General features: G+C 42.9%; 1 protein-coding gene across 1 annotated transcript in view; it reads left to right on the forward strand.

Annotated features, from left to right (window-relative positions):
- The window catches only part of LOC139563833 (mitotic deacetylase-associated SANT domain protein-like), a 40179-nt gene extending 21631 nt beyond the window's left edge, over positions 1-18548 (forward strand). The window contains 8 exon segments of the mRNA XM_071382762.1: positions 10-152; positions 387-490; positions 4483-4558; positions 5535-5623; positions 7367-7510; positions 8957-9091; positions 9840-10033; positions 13361-18548. Coding sequence (XP_071238863.1) covers positions 10-152; positions 387-490; positions 4483-4558; positions 5535-5623; positions 7367-7510; positions 8957-9091; positions 9840-10033; positions 13361-13610 — 1135 coding nt within the window. The 3' untranslated portion in view covers positions 13611-18548.
- The last annotated feature ends 3632 nt before the right edge of the window (positions 18549-22180 follow it).

Here is a 22180-nt window from a genome sequence, read left to right on the forward strand (position 1 = left end):
TCATCTCAGGCGTATAAACATCGGTGTGAGGTACCAGGCAGAGGTACCAGAGCTGAGGCAGCGTTCAGCGGCCCAACAAGACCATCCCAAGGCTGAGCTGGTCTGGGCTCCTCTCCACGACCTGGAGGCTAAACCTGGAGACCAGGAGAGAGGTAATACACTAACAAAAGTATCAGCTAACTGTCCCACCATTAATACTGTCATAATACTGTCATTAACCAGGTTGGTATTATCCAATAGAAATGAGTCAGTAAATCAAGCATTCAGTAGTGATTTGAAGAACCCAGTGGAAAACATTTGCTGATCATACAGTATCTCAATCACAATCTCTCTTTCTCCCTCCCCCCCCTCTCTCCCCCTTCCCCCCACCCTCTCTCTCTCTTCAGTGGATGACCTCATGAACCTGGCGTGCTCAAGCGCTCTGCACGGCGGAGGGACCAATCAGGAGCTGGCTCTGCACTGCCTGTACGAGTGCAAGGGTGACATCATGGTGAGCAATGCATGATGAGTCATGATGACTGAAGAGGGATGACAGGGAGGGGTGAGAGCTGGGTCGCATTCATTAGGGCACACTGTAGCAAAATGGTTTGAAAATGAAAATGAAAAAGAGTGTTTAGGTGTTGACAGATTGTACCTCTGTTTGTGAGGGTTTTCTTCCATCTTGCGTGTACTGAACAGAGTACAATCTTGGCTTTGGTGGGTGGGATTTAACTGGACCCCGGCTGTGTTCCAATATCCATACCAGCATTTCTTGCTATACCACCACAGAATGCATACACAATGCATTCTATTTTTTATGTTTTAATTTGAGCCATTTAGCGCAGCACTCTCTACCACCAGCAAACACAAATGGTGTATGCTATGGTAAGGGTATTAGGGTGTATGATATGGTAAGGGTATTAGGGTGTATGATATGGTAAGGGTATTAGGGTGTATGATATGGTAAGGGTATTAGGGTGTATGGTATGGTAAGGGTATTAGGGTGTATGATATGGTAAGGGTATTAGGGTGTATGATATGGTAAGGGTATTAGGGTGTATGATATGGTAAGGGTATTAGGGTGTATGGTATGGTAAGGGTATTAGGGTGTATGATATGGTAAGGGTATTAGGGTGTATGATATGGTAAGGGTATTAGGGTGTATGCTATGGTAAGGGTATTAGGGTGTATGATATGGTAATGCTATTAGGGTGTATGGTATGGTAAGGGTATTATGGTGTATGGTATGCTATTGTAAGGGTATTAGGGTGTATGGTATGCTATGGTAAGGCTATTAGGGTGTATGGTATGTATGGTAAGGGTATCAGGGTGTATGGTATGGTATGGTAAGGGTATCAGGGTGTATGGTATGGTAAGGGTATTAGGGTGTATGGTATGGTATGGTAAGGGTATTAGGGTGTATGGTATGGTATGGTAAGGGTATTAGGGTGTATGGTATGGTATGGTAAGGGTATTAGGGTGTATGGTATGGTATGGTAAGGGTATTAGGGTGTATGGTATGGGATGGTAAGGGTATTAGGGTGTATGGTATGGGATGGTATGGTAAGGCTATTAGGGTGTATGTAGTGGTGTAAAGTACTTAAGTAAAAATACTTTAAATTACTACTTTTGGGGGTATCAGTACTTTTTTTGGGGGGGGTATCAGTACTTTACTTTACTATTTAGATTTTATACTACTTTTAATTCACTACATTCTTGAAGAAATTATTTATCTTTTTACTCCATACATTTACCTTGACACCCAAAAGTACTCGTTACATTTTGAATGCTTAGCAGGATAGGAAAATGGTCCAATTCACGCACGTATCAACAGAACATCCCTGGTCATCTACTGCCTCTGATCTGGTGGCCTCACTAAACACACAGGCTTAGTTTGTAAATAATGTCTGAATGTTGGAGTGTGCCCCTGGCTATCCGTAAATTCCAAAAACAAGAAAATGGTGCCATCTGATTTGCTTAATATAAGGAATTTGAAATTATTTAAACTTTTACCTTTGATACTTAAGTATATTTTAAACCAAATACTTTTAGACTTTTACTCAAGTAGAATTTTACTGGGTGACTTTTACTTTAACTTGAGTAATTTTCTATTAAGGTATCTTTACTTTTACTCAAGTAGTAAAATTGTTTACTTTTTCTACCACTGGGTGTATGGTATGGTAATGTATTAGGGATTTATGGTTTAGTAAGGATATTAGGGTGTATGGTATAGTAAGGGTATTAGGGTGTATGGTATGGTAAGGGTATTAGGCTGTATGGTTTGGTAAGGGTATTAGGGTGTATGGTATGGTAAGGGTATTAGGGTGTATGATATGGTAAGGGTATTAGGGTGTATGATATGGTAAGGGTATTAGGGTGTTTGATATGGTAAGGGTATTAGGGTGTATGGTATGGTATGGTAAGGGTATTAGGGTGTATGGTATGATAAGGGTATTAGGGTGTATGATATGGTAAGGGTATTAGGGTGTATGGTATGGTAAGGGTATTAGGGTGTATGATATGGTAAGGGTATTAGGGTGTATGGTATGGTAAGGGTATTAGGGTGTATGATTTGGTAAGGGTATTAGGATGTATGGTATGGTATGGGTATTAGGGTGTATGATATGGTAAGGGTATTAGGGTGTATGGTATGGTAAGGGTATTAGGGTGTATGATATGGTAAGGGTATTAGGGTGTATGATATGGTAAGGGTATTAGGGTGTATGGTATGGTAAGGGTATTAGGGTGTATGGTATGGTAAGGGTATTAGGGTGTATGATATGGTAAGGGTATTAGGGTGTATGGTATGGTATGGTAAGGGTATTAGGGTGTATGGTATGGTAAGGGTATTAGGGTGTATGATATGGTAAGGGTATTAGGGTGTATGATATGGTAAGGGTATTAGGGTGTATGGTAAGGGTATTAGGGTGTATGATATGGTAAGGGTATTAGGGTGTATGGTATGGTAAGGGTATTAGGGTGTATGGTATGGTAAGGGTATTAGGGTGTATGATATGGTAAGGGTATTAGGGTGTATGATATGGTAAGGGTATTAGGGTGTATGGTAAGGGTATTAGGGTGTATGATATGGTAAGGGTATTAGGGTGTATGATATGGTAAGGGTATTAGGGTGTATGGTATGGTAAGGGTATTAGGGTGTATGGTATGGTATGGTAAGGGTATTAGGGTGTATGATATGGTAAGGGTATTAGGGTGTATGATATGGTAAGGGTATTAGGGTGTATGATATGGTAAGGGTATTAGGGTGTATGGTATGGTAAGGGTATTAGGGTGTATGATATGGTAAGGGTATTAGGGTGTATGATATGGTAAGGGTATTAGGGTGTATGATATGGTAAGGGTATTAGGGTGTATGGTATGGTATGGTAAGGGTATTAGGGTGTATGGTATGGTAAGGGTATTAGGGTGTATGATATGGTAAGGGTATTAGGGTGTATGATATGGTAAGGGTATTAGGGTGTATGGTAAGGGTATTAGTGTGTATGATATGGTAAGGGTATTAGGGTGTATGGTATGGTAAGGGTATTAGGGTGTATGGTATGGTAAGGGTATTAGGGTGTATGATATGGTAAGGGTATTAGGGTGTATGGTAAGGGTATTAGGGTGTATGATATGGTAAGGGTATTAGGGTGTATGATATGGTAAGGGTATTAGGGTGTATGGTATGGTAAGGGTATTAGGGTGTATGGTATGGTAAGGGTATTAGGGTGTATGATATGGTAAGGGTATTAGGGTGTATGGTAAGGGTATTAGGGTGTATGATATGGTAAGGGTATTAGGGGTGGAGGAATTGTTTGTGTTGTCACTCAGCAAAGTGAACTACTGTGTATATAACATGTAACAGATGTGGTGCAGCACAGTGGCTAGTGAGTTCACTATTCCTGCTAGTAGCCATGTTCTCCTTGAATCTAGGGGTTGTTTTGTTATCAGATATGCTCAGTGCTCCATCTTCCCAATGTAGAAAACACTTACACACACACATACACTGATAGACACACACATGCTGACACACTGGAGTAAAGGTCATGTATGGGGCCTTGGGCAGAAACACAGCAATGTGTTCAATGAGAGAGATAGAGAGACAGTGAGCTAGAGGGGGTGAGATAGAGAGAAAGATAGAGGAAGACGGCCTATACTAGTGGCCCCAGCTTGCAGCATTTGGCCATGTTGTTGTCAAGGAGACAGAGGGTGGCTGTCAGTGTGTGAAGTGCTCTCTCTGTCTCTGCAGCAGCAGGAGGCATGTTGCTCTCTTACAGTATATCTCCCAGTTCACCCCCTCATTATTAGGGACAGATCAGCCTCTCAATATCCAGTAGAACTCTGATCAGTGTCCTGTGTGCGCTCCAGCCAAGTAAACCTTGATTTGAAGTATTGCTCAGAGACTCATAAGCTGTTGCAAAAAATAAACAAACAGGACATTTTTCATGTATTACTTTTTAGAGTGAATTTGTAAATGGTTGATTTGTTCTTCTTGGTTTTCAGGAAGCGTTGGTCCTCCTGCTATTGAAAACCCCCATCTTCCCAAGGAACCACCGTCTAGGATACTACCACTACTCCGGTTGGTCAAGACAGAGAACTAGGGTTGCAAAATACTGATCACTTTTCTGAAAGTCCCAGGTTTTGCAGAAATCCTGGTTGTAAAATTCCAGGAATCAGGAGGGAAAAGCAGAAAATCCCTAAACCTCTGACTAGGATTTATGGAAAACCTGGGAATTTTTTGAAAAGTTACAGAAATTCTACAACCCTACATATAACACTTTATATCTGTACAGTATTATGTCTATGGTTACTGCGCTGCTCTCTCCTCTGGCACTCTCTTACTTTGTTTCTAAGTCACTCTGTGGGTAGTCTACTCTTCCTGCAGACAAGCCTCGGTGCAGAACTCTCTGTGGGTTGTCTACTCTTCCTGCAGACAAGCCTCGGTGCAGAAATCTCTGTGGGTACTTTTACAAAATTAGAATAATCAAACTTCACTGGATTATGTCAAAGTGCATTCCTGCAGGCATGCCTGTGCTGTCTGAATACTTGTATGAGTCCTTTTCTCCTCCCCTCTAGTAACAGGGATGGGCTCCAGAGCCCCCCTCAGCCTTAAACAATGGCAGCTGAAGGGAGGGGAGGTGCTAGCTGGTGGGGGATGGAGTGGGTGGAGGGCTGTGGGTCCGTGGAGAGAGGGGGGATTGGCTGTGGAAGGGAAACTGTGGAGGATTGAGAGTGTCGCTGGGGGTGATGGGAGCGGAGTGAGAGGTAGAGTGGGAGAGGAGGGGGTGGAGGGGGGTATTGGGTTTGTGGCGTTTGGTTAATCCCAAGCAGAGGACAGAGAACCATTGTTTGTCCAACCAGTCGTGTGTGTGTGTGTGTGTGTGTCCACCCTGTGCATACAGAAGCAGACAGTCACAGTCACCAGTCAATGTCTGTCCGTCTAATTCCCCACCACTCTTTTTTCTGTTTTCTCTCTCTTTCTTTCTCTCTCGTTTTCTCTCTCTCTCTCTCTCTCTCTCTCTCTCTCTCTCTCTCTCTCTCTCTCTCTCTCTCAGGGTCAGACAGCTGGACCTCAGTAGAGAGAAGTTGCTTTAACAAAGGAATCGCTGCCTATAAAAAAGACTTCTTCATGGTCCAGAAACTGGTATGTACCAGTCCATGTACAGTACCAGTCAAACGTTTGGACACACCTACTCATTCCAGGGTTTTTATTTTTTATATTTTCTACATTGTAGAATAATAGTGAAGACATTTAAAACGATTAAAAATACAGATATAGAATCATGTAGTAACCAAAAAGTGTTTAAAAAATCAAAATATATTTGATATATGAGATTATTCAAAGTTGCCACCGTTGGCCTTGATGACAGCTTTGCACACTCTTGGCATTCTCTCAACCAGCTTCATGAGGTAGTCACCTGGAATGCATTTCAATTAACAGGTGTGCCTTGTTGAATGTTAATTGAATTTGTTTGAGCCAATCAGTTGTGTTGTGACAAGGTAGGGGTGGTATACAGAAGATAGCCCTATTTGGTAAAGACCAAGTCCATATTATGGCAAGAACAGAGTTACATCTGCTGCAGAGGATAAATTCGTTAGAGTTACCAGCCTCAGAAATTGCAGCCCAAATAAATGCTTAACAGAGTTCAAGTAACAGACACATCTCAACATCAACTGTTCAGAGGAGACTGCATGAATCAGGCCTTCATGGTCGAATTGCTGCAAAGAAACCACTACTAAAGGACATCAAGAAGAAGAAGAGACTTGCTTGGGCCAAGAAACACAAGCAATGGACATTAAACCAGTGGAAATCTGTCCTTTGGTCTGATGAGTCCAAATTTGAGATTTTTGGTTCCAACCATTGTGTCTTTGTGAGACGCAGAGTATGTGAACGGATGATCTCTGCTTGTGTGGTTCCCACCGTGAAGCATGGAGGAGGAGGTGTGATGGTATGGGCTGCAAGAGTGACAATGAGAATACACAAGTCAACTGAGGGTTTTGATAAATCTGTTCCCATTCAGAATTACTACGTGATTACTGTAATATGATGAAAGGTTTCTTTAAAAAATAAAATAATCTTAAGTGCAATTGAATCAAGTGAGTGGATCGAGTTGAGATATAGTTGATGTTGTTTCCCTTCATCTGAGGTTAACTCTTCTGCTATAAAGTTTGAGTCAGAGTCAGAAACATGTATTAAAGTGTCACTCCACAATGATACTGTAATGAACATGAGGGGAGACAGAGCTGGTTTCATGCGCAGGGCGCAGCAGGTGTTTATTGCAAAGGACCACAGGAGGAGGCACGTAGCTGGGTCCAGGGGCAGGCAGAAGGTCATACACAGGGGGTCCAAAAGGGAAACAGTACAGGCAGGGAAAAGGCTAGTAACATTGTCTGGGAGATCAGGCAATAGGTAGATAACAGGAAATCCGATAGGCTAAAGTACAGGCAGGGAATAGGCAAAAGGCGTCGTTAGTGAGGCAGGCAAAAACTATCATACACAGGAGGAATAATCACGGGAAACCCAGCACTCCGAAAGACGTGTGTCACAAAACAAACAATAGCTCACAGTGATGGGGTGAAAGAACTGAACTAAATAGTGTGTGATAATGACATACAGGTGTGTGAACAGGTGATCAGAATTCAGGTGATTGGGATTTAGAGAGTGAGCTGCGTTCAGGGGATCTATGTGTTTGAGACTGTGAGTTGGAAGCAGACGTTACAGATACATTAGTTGACAATACAAAATAGAGATTTAAAAGCCACATGGTGGACCACTCAAATAGAGTTTTGAGACTCTATAAGCAGGAAAACACAGTACAGTATGTTAAAACATGTACTAGACCTAGATATGAAGTGTCTGTTGATGTGTGTGTGTCTGGTGGTTCAGGTAAGCACTAAGACGGTGGCTCAGTGTGTGGAGTTCTACTACAGCTATAAGAGGCAGGTGAAGACGGGTCGGAACGGAGCTCTGATCTACGGAGACATGGATCCACCTGAGAGCAGGAACACTGAGGAGGAGCTGGACCACAAGGTGAGTTGATTGACTACTTACAAAAGGATGTTATAACACATTCACAAGCAGTACATAAGCATTTACAGATTCTATAAACAATCCATCCTTTTACCAACAGATACAACACTACATAAGCAATCTTTGTACAATTATTATTGTCTTCAATGTTCCCTCCCAAAAAATTCAGGTCTGCTGAGCGCAAACTTGAAAATTCTGTACAACTTCCGGCGCGTGTTTAATGTGAACACTGAGGCTGTACCCGCTTTAAGTTACAGTTTTAAACGTGGCCATGTGGGCTACTGTGGCTATTTTATCATAATGTAGGCCTACCAGTGTGGCCTACCATCAAAAACAATGGAGAAAATGCATGCCATAGCATTTTAACATGGAAATAGCTGTTCTATCATTTAGCCTACAGTAGCAGCCAATGTGTGGTGTTCAATGTAGACCTACAGTCCATGAGACTTTAGAAAAAAACATGCAGGGCTTTACATTAACCTGTTTATCTACTTGTCCTTCAGACACGGAGGTGACTGAAAATGTTGTTGTGTTGTTTGATGCCAGAAACCACTTTACAAAATAAAATGCATTATTATTCCCATACATTATTACAGAGAATCAGACAAATTATATTACCCTCTGCCTATTGGCTACTTAGCTTATTCAAGCCTGTCTCAAAAATGCAACACTGCCCCTTCAAGACACAAAAAAACCTATAACTGACTCACTTTTCTAAGATGGGTAGAAATGTACACGTTTTGTGCTCTTGTAGGAAGCAATCACTCCCCCATTGCTGACTACAAATGATCTATAACTGGGCTAATAATTCACTAACTAGCAAAGGATATGAACAGATGAACAAATGTGCACATGTTGCTACATGTAGCTTTCTCTTTGATCTCAAAACAAGCACATCTACTGACGACCGCTCATGCTGTAAACACAGTCCAGATCAAAGTGAATGGCACAGATTCATATATGGCAATGGTCTATTTGCATATAGGCCTACTGCAGCTCTGATCGGTTATGGCACACCGGTCTGTGTAGAGTACTAGCCTGACTTGTGCCTGTCAATAGAATCCGACTCCGATGCGTTCTGCCTACAACAAAATCTTTTGCATAGTTAGTTTTGCATACTAAAGTATTTTATAGTTCGTTTTGTTTCGGTATGTTCCATTGAAAGTGGCTAATATTGTGTTGATTCTATCACAATTCCAACAGTAAAGGGAAACATTTATAGTGTTAACTGACGGGGAAAACTCTAGAAAGTTCAGTAAAGTTCAATATCGTGCTTCTCTGCGCGGGCTGATATTTCTTCTGCACGGCAGTCCCTAGGGAACATTGCTTATCTTTCTTTCTCTCTCTCTCTCTCTCTCTCTCTCTCTCTCTCTCTCTCTCTCTCTCTCTCTCTCTCTCTCTCTCTCTCTCTCTCTCTCTCTCTCTCTCTCTCTCTCTCTCTCTCAGAGCTCTCAGAGCTCTCAGAGATTAGAATCTCGGAAGGAAGAGGAAGACAACAGGAACTGGGAGGGGTCATTTGACAGGAAGCAGCGGGGCTCCAGTCCAAGCAGGATGACACAGACGTTACAGGCCACAGAGAACGTGAGTGGGAGATTCAGGGGGACAGTGTGTGTGTCTGTGTTGGAACGGAGGAGACGCTGACTAGAAGATGAATGAGCATTTTCATGGATGTATGTGTTATGTTTATTCTTGTGTTATCAACACTGATGCCCCCATGCAGTAAACAACATTTGCACTTTTGAACTTGCCTTGACTGAGTTCACAGTAGGATAGTGGATAGGGAAACCAAGCTGCAGCGTTGTTAAGTCTGTTGCCCTCTAGTGGCTAAACACTGAACAGCTGACTTGGCTGGCTTCCTCTCTCCCCATGTTGCGTAATTTGACTCTGTCAGCAAACGATGACTCATAAAACTGACCCCATTCCCCATTTTCTGCAGTTAGTTGGGTGCCCTGGTAGAAAGCTATGGTTTTAAAAGGTGGCCTCTTGAGCTTTGGTGAAACATTGAGCTTTGTTATGTTTTGTATGGTCTGATGTAAAAAGGTGTCAAAAACAAGCCTTATTATATTAAGTGTATTTTGTACTAACCAGGTACGCAATGTTCAGGTTAGTTTGGCTCTAGCTGGGAGGTGTGTGAGTGTGTGTGCTGACCAGAGGTGTGTGTGTGCAAAGCAGTTGGCAAGATACTACTCTGACAGTGATCAGCTGTCATGCGCAGCTTGGCAATGTGGAGGAGAAGGTGCGTTTTGTATGCATGCCTGTGACCTTGCATCTATGATCTTTTGAATGCTTAAATAATGTAGGCAAATTAAGTATGTAAATGTGTGTGCAGGCTGGAGCGGTCCTGGTGCTGAAGACACAGGAGGATATGAGGAGAGACCAGATGTCTTCCCGGGTCAGTCACCCCCCTCAGCGCCCTCCCAGCGCCCCCTCGAAACCACGGCCGCCTCCCAAGACCGGGACCATATCAGGGACCAAGGGCCCCGCCGGACCAGAGGGAGAGTTCCCTTGCAAGAAGTGTGGCAGGTAAGTGTCTGAGACATGTCTTAGATTAGAAGGTCTTAGATGGGTATAGGCAGAGCAACATGTTCCCATCAACTGTCAAAGATGGCCCAACTCTCTATGTGGTTCTATGGCTAAAGGTACTGTACTTGGAAGCTCAGTTGGTTTCTGGTAAAGGTACTTGGAAGCTCAGTTAGTTTCTGGTAAAGGTACTTGGAAGCTCAGTTAGTTTCTGGTTAAAGGTACATGGAAGCTCAGTTGGTTTCTGGTTAAAGGTACTTGGAAGCTCAGTTGGTTTCTGGTTAAAGGTACTTGGAAGCTCAGTTGGTTTCTGGTTAAAGGTACTTGGAAGCTCAGTTGGTTTCTGACTAAAGATACTTGGAAGCTCAGTTGGTTTCTGGTTAAAGGTACATGGAAGCTCAGTTGGTTTCTGGTTAAAGGTACATGGAAGCTCAGTTGGTTTCTGGTTAAAGGTACTTGGAAGCTCAGTTGGTTTCTGGTTAAAGGTACATGGAAGCTCAGTTGGTTTCTGGTTAAAGGTAGATGGAAGCTCAGTTGGTTTCTGACTAAAGGTACTTGGAAGCTCAGTTGGTTTCTGGTTAAAGGTACATGGAAGCTCAGTTGGTTTCTGGTTAAAGGTACATGGTAGCTCAGTTGGTTTCTGGTTAAAGGTACTTGGAAGCTCAGTTGGTTTCTGGTTAAAGGTACATGGAAGCTCAGTTGGTTTCTGGTTAAAGGTACATGGAAGCTCAGTTGGTTTCTGGTTAAAGGTACATGGAAGCTCAGTTGGTTTCTGGTTAAAGGTACTTGGAAGCTCAGTTGGTTTCTGGTTAAAGGTACATGGAAGCTCAGTTGGTTTCTGGTTAAAGGTACTTGGAAGCTCAGTTGGTTTCTGGTTAAAGGTACATGGAAGCTCAGTTGGTTTCTGGTTAAAGGTACTTGGAAGCTCAGTTGGTTTCTGGTTAAAGGTATTTGGAAGCTCAGTTGGTTTCTGGTTAAAGGTACATGAAAGCTCAGTTGGTTTCTGGTTAAAGGTACTTGGAAGCTCAGTTGGTTTCTGGTTAAAGGTACATGAAAGCTCAGTTGGTTTCTGGTTAAAGCTACATGGAAGCTCAGTTGGTTTCTGGTAAAGCTACATGGAAGCTCAGTTGGTTTCTGGTTAAAGGTACATGGAAGCTCAGTTGGTTTCTGGTTAAAGGTACATGGAAGCTCAGTTGGTTTCTGGTTAAAGGTACTTGGAAGCTCAGTTGGTTTCTGGTTAAAGGTACTTGGAAGCTCAGTTGGTTTCTGGTTAAAGGTAGATGGAAGCTCAGTTGGTTTCTGACTAAAGGTACTTGGAAGCTCAGTTGGTTTCTGGTTAAAGGTACATGGAAGCTCAGTTGGTTTCTGGTTAAAGGTACATGGTAGCTCAGTTGGTTTCTGGTTAAAGGTACTTGGAAGCTCAGTTGGTTTCTGGTTAAAGGTACATGGAAGCTCAGTTGGTTTCTGGTTAAAGGTACATGGAAGCTCAGTTGGTTTCTGGTTAAAGGTACATGGAAGCTCAGTTGGTTTCTGGTTAAAGGTACTTGGAAGCTCAGTTGGTTTCTGGTTAAAGGTACATGGAAGCTCAGTTGGTTTCTGGTTAAAGGTACTTGGAAGCTCAGTTGGTTTCTGGTTAAAGGTACATGGAAGCTCAGTTGGTTTCTGGTTAAAGGTACTTGGAAGCTCAGTTGGTTTCTGGTTAAAGGTATTTGGAAGCTCAGTTGGTTTCTGGTTAAAGGTACATGAAAGCTCAGTTGGTTTCTGGTTAAAGGTACTTGGAAGCTCAGTTGGTTTCTGGTTAAAGGTACATGAAAGCTCAGTTGGTTTCTGGTTAAAGCTACATGGAAGCTCAGTTGGTTTCTGGTAAAGCTACATGGAAGCTCAGTTGGTTTCTGGTTAAAGGTACATGGAAGCTCAGTTGGTTTCTGGTTAAAGGTACATGGAAGCTCAGTTGGTTTCTGGTTGAAGGTACATGGAAGCTCAGTTGGTAGAGCATGGAGTAAATGCTAAATGGCATATAAAAGAAACATAGTCTTGAGATCCAAGATTTGGATAAAGCTATTCCAATTGATTGATTGCAAAGTGTAAAACATCTGTCTATATTTTGCAGCAGGTTGACGTTTATTACCATGAATTTTGCCCTTGAGGCAGAACTGAGCGATTTCCGCTTGATGGGCCAGCTGCAAAGTCCAAATTGGCTATATATTTAAAAAAAATCATGACAAAAATTGCTTTTTGGTCTTAATTTGAGGTTAGGCTTAGGCATTAGGGTTATCAGTGAGGTTAAGTTTAGGGTAAAGGTTAGGTTTAAAATCAGATTTTATGACATTGTGTCTGTGCCAACTAGTGTCCACTCTGCAGAGCTGCCTCCAGGGCAAGACTCATGACAATAAATACCAACCTGCTGTTTTGCAATTAGAAGTTGTCCACTCTGAGAGTGAATTGTATGGACTGGTAGTAGTGATGTGTACTGTATATTGGAGAAGAACCCTTGATCAAAGGGTGCTGAGATATCGACAACATCTGCAGGATAACTGTCTTCTACTGGTTGGTTGGAATCTTGGAGATGTTGTTGGTTGTAAAAACACTGATTTGAGAAGCACTCCGAGCACTGTGTGTGCGTGGGTGAGTGTGTTTGTGTGTGTGCATGCGCGTGTATAACATAGTGAGAAGTGCTCCTTGGTGGTTGTTTGAGCAGGAAGGAATAAAGCAGATTTGGCCAATTTTGATAGAAGAGCTCACCCTTAGCAACCGCAGTCCTGTTATTATCAACTGTCTCCTAGCAACTGAAACACAGCAGTGATATGGCATGCCATGCCCCCAGTCTATGCAGCTCTGCCCAGCGACTGACTGTGTACTAATTATCAACACGCCCATTATCCGGGTCCTCATTGGCCCATATACTGTAGACTACTCTGCATTATTCTGCCTTATCATGGTGTTGCACTTCATCCAATTCTAGATTCACAGTAGAACAACCACGAGAGCGGACCTTCTCTTCTGCACAAGCACTGTGTGGTTTGTGAACCTAGATTATGAAGTGAGGGAAACTGATATTTCATTTACACCTGGACAAATGTTTCTGGCATCTGGACTTCATCAGTTCTCCTTCCTTCAGATTCAAGGTTCACACACAGTACAGTGATTGTGCAAAGACAAAGTCTACACTCCTCGAATTGAAGTGCGGACCTATTTTTTTTTTTACACCAAACCATAAACCAACACCATACAGTGCTTGTCTACAGATACGAAAGCTTACAATGAAGCCAACCCAGTCTTCTCTCTGACCTCTAACCTCTGTGCCTCTCCTCCTCCTCCTTCTCCCCTTAGGATCTTCTACAAGGTGAAGAGCCGCAGTGCCCACATGAAGAGCCACGCGGAGCAGGAGAAGAAGGCCGCAGCGCTGAGGCAGAAGGAGGCGGAGGAGAAGGCGGCGGCCCAGGCGACGGCAGAGGCTGCAGCGTTACTGGCCGCGCGGCAGAACGGGGAACGGGAGGGGAACACAGCCGGAGGAGACAGCACAAACGATGACTCATCTGAGGAAAATGATGATGAAGAGGAAGATGAGGACTGGCACTAAGACCATAGAGATAGAAAACGAGCCCACCCCACCTGTCTTTGCCATTATGGAAAGTGCACACTCAATCTATCTGGCTAAGACAGACAGACAGACACACTGACAGACAGACAGACAGCCCTCTCCACTGTCAGGGTGAGGGGTAACAAACAGAACAGAGCAGAACTCTGAGGCCTCAGAACCCTAGTGCACTCGAGTGTTCAGCTACGGCTCCTAGAGCTCAAGGGACATTTTACGCCCTCTTGTTACGCCTGATTTAGCAGCATTTCTCTGGGAAAAAAACTGTCTTTATAAACCAACTGCTTTTTTATTGTTTCATGGAACAGGATCTCCTATCTTGACTCTTTCAGGGACAAGTTCTCTCACGCGTTGTCTCTCTCTTCCCTTTAACCTGCTTGTGAAGTGTTCAGGGGTTAACTCTCTCTCAGGCACACAGTAGGGCAGGAAAGAAAGCCATGCCATCTCTCTCTCTAACACCAATACTTTTCTTTCTCCTGTCTGCCATCCACCCCTGGCTTCTTCCTCTTCCTGTCAGCACTTTCAGCCAATCACAACACAGCACACAGACTCATCAGGTGGGAACTATATAGCCACGCCCCCAGCCCAGCCTTTAAAAACTAGAATAGTTTGTGATGCCTGGCAATGCAAGACTACATGAACCACAATGCAACCTGGCTTGGCCACTGCTTTCTCTACTCTCTGCTCCCCAGTTTGATATGTTATTATGAATAGAAGGACACCATATGAGTGATTGGGACCATGCAATATTGAAGTTGAAAGGACTTCCAGGTCATGAAAAGCCCAGATAGACTGATGTGGTGGTAACACCAAAGATGGTGGATAAATGAAGATTTCCCACTCAGGCAGTTTACCATTGAAAAAAATGGTCAGTGCTTAAGGGGGTGGCTCTCCCATAGGCACCAATGCATTAGTAGCTGGGTCTGATCATTGACTGTACATGAACCAGAAAAAGTGGGATGTCTCACTTCTTCCGTCTCTCGTAACACTGCCTGTATGGAGGCTTACCTACATGTGAAGGAAGGAACAGTTTATGGAACAGAACACACATCGTTGTGTGAGTTTCAGCGTTTTTCCTGTTTGGGACTTTTTCACTCAAGGCTGCCTTGCACAGATGCATCGGTCCTCAGTTCACTGGTTTCGTCTTCGTTTCAAATGCTGTTCTTTTGGGTTTTAGTTGTGTGAATCCCTACCCTGATCACTTTGTTTATAGTCAGCATGTGGTGTTTCTCCTCACTGTCGATGCCTTGGATGTTTTTAACGCTTTTTATCTTTGGATGAACGACAATCAATTTTACAAAGGTTCTTTTTATATTCAACGAATTACTGTTGCTTTTTTGCTTATTATATCAAATTGTTAATGTTGTTTTTTGTTAATAATATTGTTATTAATAATGTCACTGTTGTCTCTTGTATTATTGTGATTTTGGGTTGTTTTTGCGGCAGGTTGCTTTGGAGATCTCTTTCTCATTTGACTGTAGTTTCGGGTTATTTAAGACATTGCTTTCGCTGTCTGTTTTGAACTGTGAGGTTTTAGAATTACATCTAAAGACAGTCTGAGTAGAGAAGAGATGTGAAACAGAATTGTAAACGTGCAGTAGATAGAACAACCACGTGATCCCTGATGACAACACCCCCTCCCCCTTATTTCTTGTATCCAGATGTCACCCAAATGTAAAACGGTTTAGGTAAGGTAACGGTAGGGGTTAAGGTCAGGGTTAGGGTTGGGTTTAGGGTATGGACATCCCAAGGATTCCGGGATAGCACTAACCACATCATTACGGCAGGAGGAAAGAGTGAGGAAAACATGATGATGATGTTGACTTGAATGGGTATGTCCACTCTATTTATAATGTCTGGACTCTTCGAAAAGGATGTCTCTATCTATCTGACTATCTTATTGTCGACATATCTCGTTCTATCAAGCTCCATATCTCTATCTCTATTGCCTCTGCCAAGCGCCAGACCAGACTCTATCTGTCGCCAAGGCAACAAACGAGCAGGCTGAAGATTCTTCTCCTTAAGCAGTCAACCACAGTGGGGAGCAGAGAGGAACAGCTCCAATTACTGGACCCAGTTAAACCTACCTGGGTACTATGCACTGTGTGTGTGTCAGAGGAGGCTGGCGGGGAGGGCTATAGGAGGACGGGCTCATTGTAATGGAATACATGGAACAGTATCAAACATTTACATTTGAGTCATTTAGCAGACACTTTTATCCAGAGCAACTTACAGGAGCAATTAGGGTTAAGTGCCTTGCTCAAGGACACATCGACATATTTTTCGCCTAGTCAGCTCGGGAATTCCAACCAACAACCTTTTGGTTACCGGTCCAATGCTCTTATCTCCTAGGCTACCTGCCACCACCAGAAACAACGTGTTTGACTCCATTCCACTGATTCCATTCCAGACATTACAAACAGCCCATACTCCTATAGCTCCTCCCACCACCCTCTTCTGGAGTGTTTGTGAGTGTGTGATGTGTATGCATTCTGGAGTGTTTGTGAGTGTGTGGTGTGTATGCATTCTGGAGTGTTTGTGAGTGTGTGATGTGTATGTATTCTGGAGTGTTTGTGAGTGTGTGATGTGTATGCATTCTGGAGTGTTTGTGAGTGTGTGATGTGTATGTATTCTGGAGTGTTTGTGAGTGTGTGATGTGTATGCATTCTGGAGTGTTTGTGAGTGTGTGATGTGTATGCATTCTGGAGTGTTTGTGAGTGTGTGATGTGTATGCATTCTGGAGTGTTTGTGAGTGTGTGATGTGTATGCATTCTGGAGTGTTTGTGAGTGTGTGATGTGTATGCATTCTGGAGTGTTTGTGAGTGTGTGATGTGTATGCATTCTGGAGTGTTTGTGAGTGTGTGGTGTGTATGCATTCTGGAGTGTTTGTGAGTGTGTGAGGTGTATATATTCTGGAGTGTTTGTGAGTGTGTGGTGTATATGCATTCTGGAGTGTTTGTGAGTGTGTTAGGTGTATATATTCTGGAGTGTTTGTGAGTGTGTGATGTGTATGCATTCTGGAGTGTTTGTGAGTGTGTGGTGTGTATGCATTCTGGAGTGTTTGTGAGTGTGTGGTGTGTATGCATTCTGGAGTGTTTGTGAGTGTGTGAGGTGTATATATTCTGGAGTGTTTGTGAGTGTGTGGTGTGTATGCATTCTGGAGTGTTTGTGAGTGTGTGAGGTGTATATATTCTGGAGTGTTTGTGAGTGTGTGATGTGTATGCATTCTGGAGTGTTTGTGAGTGTGTGGTGTGTATGCATTCTGGAGTGTGTGATGTGTATGCATTCTGGAGTGTTTGTGAGTGTGTGATGTGTATGCATTCTGGAGTGTGTGATGTGTATGCATTCTGGAGTGTTTGTGAGTGTGTGATGTGTATGTATTCTGGAGTGTTTGTGAGTGTGTGATGTGTATGTATTCTGGAGTGTTTGTGAGTGTGTGATGTGTATGCATTCTGGAGTGTTTGTGAGTGTGTGATGTGTATGTATTCTGGAGTGTTTGTGAGTGTGTGAGGTGTATATATTCTGGAGTGTTTGTGAGTGTGTGATGTGTATATATTCTGGAGTGTTTGTGAGTGTGTGGTGTGTATGCATTCTGGAGTGTTTGTGAGTGTGTGGTGTGTATGCATTCTGGAGTGTTTGTGAGTGTGTGGTGTGTATGCATTCTGGAGTGTTTGTGAGTGTGTGGTGTGTATGCATTCTGGAGTGTTTGTGAGTGTGTGGTGTGTATGCATTCTAGAGTGTTTGTGAGTGTGTGATGTGTATGCATTCTGGAGTGTTTGTGAGTGTGTGGTGTGTATGCATTCTGGAGTGTTTGTGAGTGTGTGGTGTGTATGCATTCTGGAGTGTTTGTGAGTGTGTGATGTGTGTGCATTCTGGAGTGTTTGTGAGTGTGTGGTGTGTATGTATTCTGGAGTGTTTGTGAGTGTGTGGTGTGTATGCATTCTGGAGTGTTTGTGAGTGTGTGGTGTGTATGCATTCTGGAGTGTTTGTGAGTGTGTGGTGTGTATGTATTCTGGAGTGTTTGTGAGTGTGTGGTGTGTATGCATTCTGGAGTGTTTGTGAGTGTGTGATGTGTATGTATTCTGGAGTGTTTGTGAGTGTGTGATGTGTATGCATTCTAGAGTGTTTGTGAGTGTGTGGTGTGTATGTATTCTGGAGTGTTTGTGAGTGTGTGGTGTGTATGCATTCTGGAGTGTTTGTGAGTGTGTGATGTGTATGTATTCTGGAGTGTTTGTGAGTGTGTGATGTGTATGCATTCTAGAGTGTTTGTGAGTGTGTGGTGTGTATGTATTCTGGAGTGTTTGTGAGTGTGTGGTGTGTATGCATTCTGGAGTGTTTGTGAGTGTGTGATGTGTATGCATTCTGGAGTGTTTGTGAGTGTGTAGAATGCCGCTTGCAAATTTGCTTTTTCTAGTCAAATATCATGAAATATAATTTAGCCAGTTGAGAGAAGAGGTATTATTCTGACTGTTCACTTTTGTTATCTCAATTTATCTCTCCTTACCCTTTTTTAAATGATTATTTTACTCCCAACAAGATTGTCATGGGGAATTGTTTGTTTTGAAATGTAATTTTAATACTGTAAAACAGAATTAAGGAGGAAATTGAGGGAGGGCATGCCACGAATGCCAAGAAGCTGGAAGCCTTATTCACTTTCATTCAATTAGTTAAGGGAATAAAACACTTTACATTTTATTTACATTAAGAATATCTATGAATTCAACTCTATGAATGCATAATTTGTATGCTATTTTCCTATGGGGTTCATTTCACACTAATGATGTAAAATGGAATGGAATCTCAAGTGCTTTTTACTACAATGTAACTTATTTGGTTAAATTAGATTTTTACTACCTGTGTGTTTTTGTAATAAAAAATGGGGAAAGCACTGTTTATTAAAATGTTACAATACTCATGAAATAAGTGTTTTGGTCCTTTACAAAACGTGCTAGTATCTATAAGCTGACATGTTATTGGTCCAGGTTATTAGACTAAGTCCAGGTAGTCACTGTTTCATTCAGTGTGTGTGCCTGGCTCCAGGGTAAAGTTTTCTCTAGGTGCAGATCTAGGATCAGCTTCCCCTCCGCCAATATTAACCCCAACCATTAGTGCGGGAAATGGTAAACTGACCCAAGATCAGCATCTAGGGGCAACTTCACCCTACACCGTGTCTGTAGCTGTTATTTTACTAAGATCCACTACGGGGCAGTATTGTAGTAGGAATCTTACATGCCTTTACATATCTCAAGCATAAGAGGGCATCATTGTTTCAAATTGTATGTTCATTTGACTTTTCTTGTCTTTTTTTTCTGGCCTATATAAATAGCTTTATTCCAGATTGAGCTAGAATAATGTTATACTATGTACAATACTGGATTTACTCTTTGTAATGTAAGAGTCATTAAGTAAGTTAGACATCTGCTGCTTCTCATATCAAACTCATGTGGCCGTGTCGTGAGTCATTGGTCAGATGTGGCTGTTTTGGTGGAACATCCACACTGGTGGTTAGATGTTGGTTTGGATGGAGCTTGTGGCTGTTTGGTAGTATGTTTTTGGATTGATTTATTCAATTTTAGAATGTTTTTTCTGCACGTGTTCCTCTTAAATCTTTGTTCGGCTCTTTTGTTTGTCCTTTCACTCTGTCATTTTCTCTCTCCCCCTTCTGTTGTTTCTCTCTACAGGGAAAGTGTTGGACTAGCTTGATCAGTAGTGCTGGACAGAGCTGCAGTAGGCTACTAGAACAGAGTTGGCTCAGGATGACAGACAATATTCACAGTCAAAACAAGAACTGTATGAGGCTCAGATGTCTCCTCCATAGAAATGGAATGAATAGAACAGACTTCCCCATTCTATTTCTATGCTCACACACACACTGTATGTAAGGGGTCCAAAGGGGTCCAAAGCCTGGGAGAAGGGAGGGAGGAGGGAGGGGTGTATTGAAAGAGGTAGGAATATAGGGAAGAAGGGAGGAAAGACGGGTTAGGAGAAGTGGGGTTTGAACTGAAGAGGATTCTTCAACATGAAACGTTGCTTTATCTTGTAAGCTGTGACAGCATCTGGGAACAATCAGAGATCAGAGTCATGTGTAGCTCAGCCTTTAACACCATAGGGCCCTCCAAGTTCATCACTAAGCTCAGGGCCCTCCAAGTTCATCACTAAGCTCAGGGCCCTCCAAGTTCATCACTAAGCTCAGGGCTCTCCAAGTTCATCACTAAGCTCAGGGCCCTCCAAGCTCATCACTAAGCTCAGGGCCCTGGGTCTGAACCCCTCCCTGTGCACTGGGTCCTGGGCCCCAAGTTGTGAAGGTAGTGCTCAGACCCCTCCTGTACTCCCTGTTCATCCATGACTGCGTGGCCACAAAGTCTCCAACTCAATCATCAAGTTTGCTGATGACACAACAGTGGTAGGCCTGATTACCAACAACGACGAGACAGCCTACAGGGAGGAGGTGAGAGCCCTGGCAGAGTGGTGCCAGGAAAATAACCTCAAGGTCAACTAAATGAAGGACATGATCGTGGACTACAGGAGACAGCAGAGAGAGCACGCCCCCATCCACAGCGACACGCCCCCATCCACATCGACACGCCCCCATCCACATCGACACGCCCCCATCCACAGCGACACGCCCCCATCCACATCGACACGCCCCCATCCACATCGACGGGCCGCATTGGAGAGGGTCAAAAGCTTCAAGTTCCAAGGCGTGCACATCACTGACGACCGAAATGGTCCACCTACTCGAGACTCCGACATTGCTCCTTCTGATATTTCTTAATTTCTTTCTTTTTACTTTTTGGATTATGTGATTGCTAGGTATTATTGCTGTTGGAGCAAGAAACACAAGCATTTCACTGCAGCTGCGATAACATCTGCAAATCTGTGTACACAACCAATAAAAAATTGGATTTGATTTGTTAACATTCATTTATTGAGTAGTGTAATGGCACCCTATTCTCTATTGCACTGTAATGGCACCCTATTCTCTATTGCACTGTAATGGCACCCTATTCTCTATTGCAATGTAATGGCACCCTATTCTCTATTGCACTGTAATGGCACCCTATTCTCTATTGCACTGTAATGGCACCCTATTCTCTATTGCACTGTAATGGCACCCTATTTCACTGTAATGGCACCCTATTCTCTATTGCACTGTAATGGCACCCTATTCTCTATTGCACTGTAATGGCACCCTATTCTCTATTGCACTGTAATGGGACACTATTCTCTATTGCACTGTAATGGCACCCTATTTCACTGTAATGGCACCCTATTCTCTATTGCACTGTAATGGGACACTATTCTCTATTGCACTGTAATGGCACCCTATTTCACTGTAATGGCACCCTATTCTCTATTGCACTGTAATGGGACCCTATTCTCTATTGCACTGTAATGGGACCCTATTCTCTATTGCTCTGTAATGGGACCCTATTCTCTATTGCACTGTAATGGGACACTATTCTCTATTGCACTGTAATGGCACCCTATTCTCTATTGCACTGTAATGGGACACTATTCTCTATTGCTCTGTAATGGGACATTATTCTCTATTGCACTGCAATGGCACCCTATTCCCTATTCTCTATTGCACTGTAATGGGACCCTATTCTCTATTGCACTGTAATGGCACCCTATTCTCTATTGCTCTGTAATGGGACCCTATTCTCTATTGCACTGTAATGGCACCCTATTCTCTATTGCTCTGTAATGGGACACTATTCTCTATTGCACTGTAATGGCACCCTATTCTCTATTGCTCTGTAATGGGACACTATTCTCTATTGCACTGTAATGGCACCCTATTGCACTGTAATGGGACCCTATTCTCTATTGCACTGTAATGGGACCCTATTCTCTATTGCTCTGTAATGGGATCCTATTCTCTATTGCACTGTAATGGGAAACTATTCTCTATTGCACTGTAATGGGACACTATTCTCTATTGCTCTGTAATGGGACACTGTTCTCTATTGCACTGCAATGGCACCCTATTCTCTATTGCACTGTAATGGGACACTATTCTCTATTGCACTGTAATGGCACCCAATTTCACTGTAATGGCACCCTATTCTCTATTGCACTGTAATGGCACCCTATTGCACTGTAATGGGACCCTATTCTCTATTGCCCTGTAATGGGACACTATTCTCTATTGCACTGTAATGGCACCCTATTCTCTATTGCACTGTAATGGGACACTATTCTCCATTGCACTGTAATGGGACACTATTCTCTATTGCTCTGTAATGGGACACTATTCTCTGTTGCTCTGTAATGGGACACTATTCTCTATTGCTCTGTAATGGGACACTATTCTCTATTGCTCTGTAATGGGACACTATTCTCTATTGCTCTGTAATGGGACACTATTCTCTATTGCTCTGTAATGAGACACTATTCTCTATTGCTCTGTAATGGGACACTATTCTCTATTGCTCTGTAATGGGACACTATTCTCTATTTCACTGTAATGGGACACTATTCTCTATTGCTCTGTAATGGGACACTATTCTCTATTTCACTGTAATGGGACACTATTCTCTATTGCACTG

The sequence above is a fragment of the Salvelinus alpinus genome, chromosome 34 (assembly GCF_045679555.1).
Source record: "Salvelinus alpinus chromosome 34, SLU_Salpinus.1, whole genome shotgun sequence".
NCBI classification, from domain to species: Eukaryota; Metazoa; Chordata; class Actinopteri; order Salmoniformes; family Salmonidae; genus Salvelinus; species Salvelinus alpinus.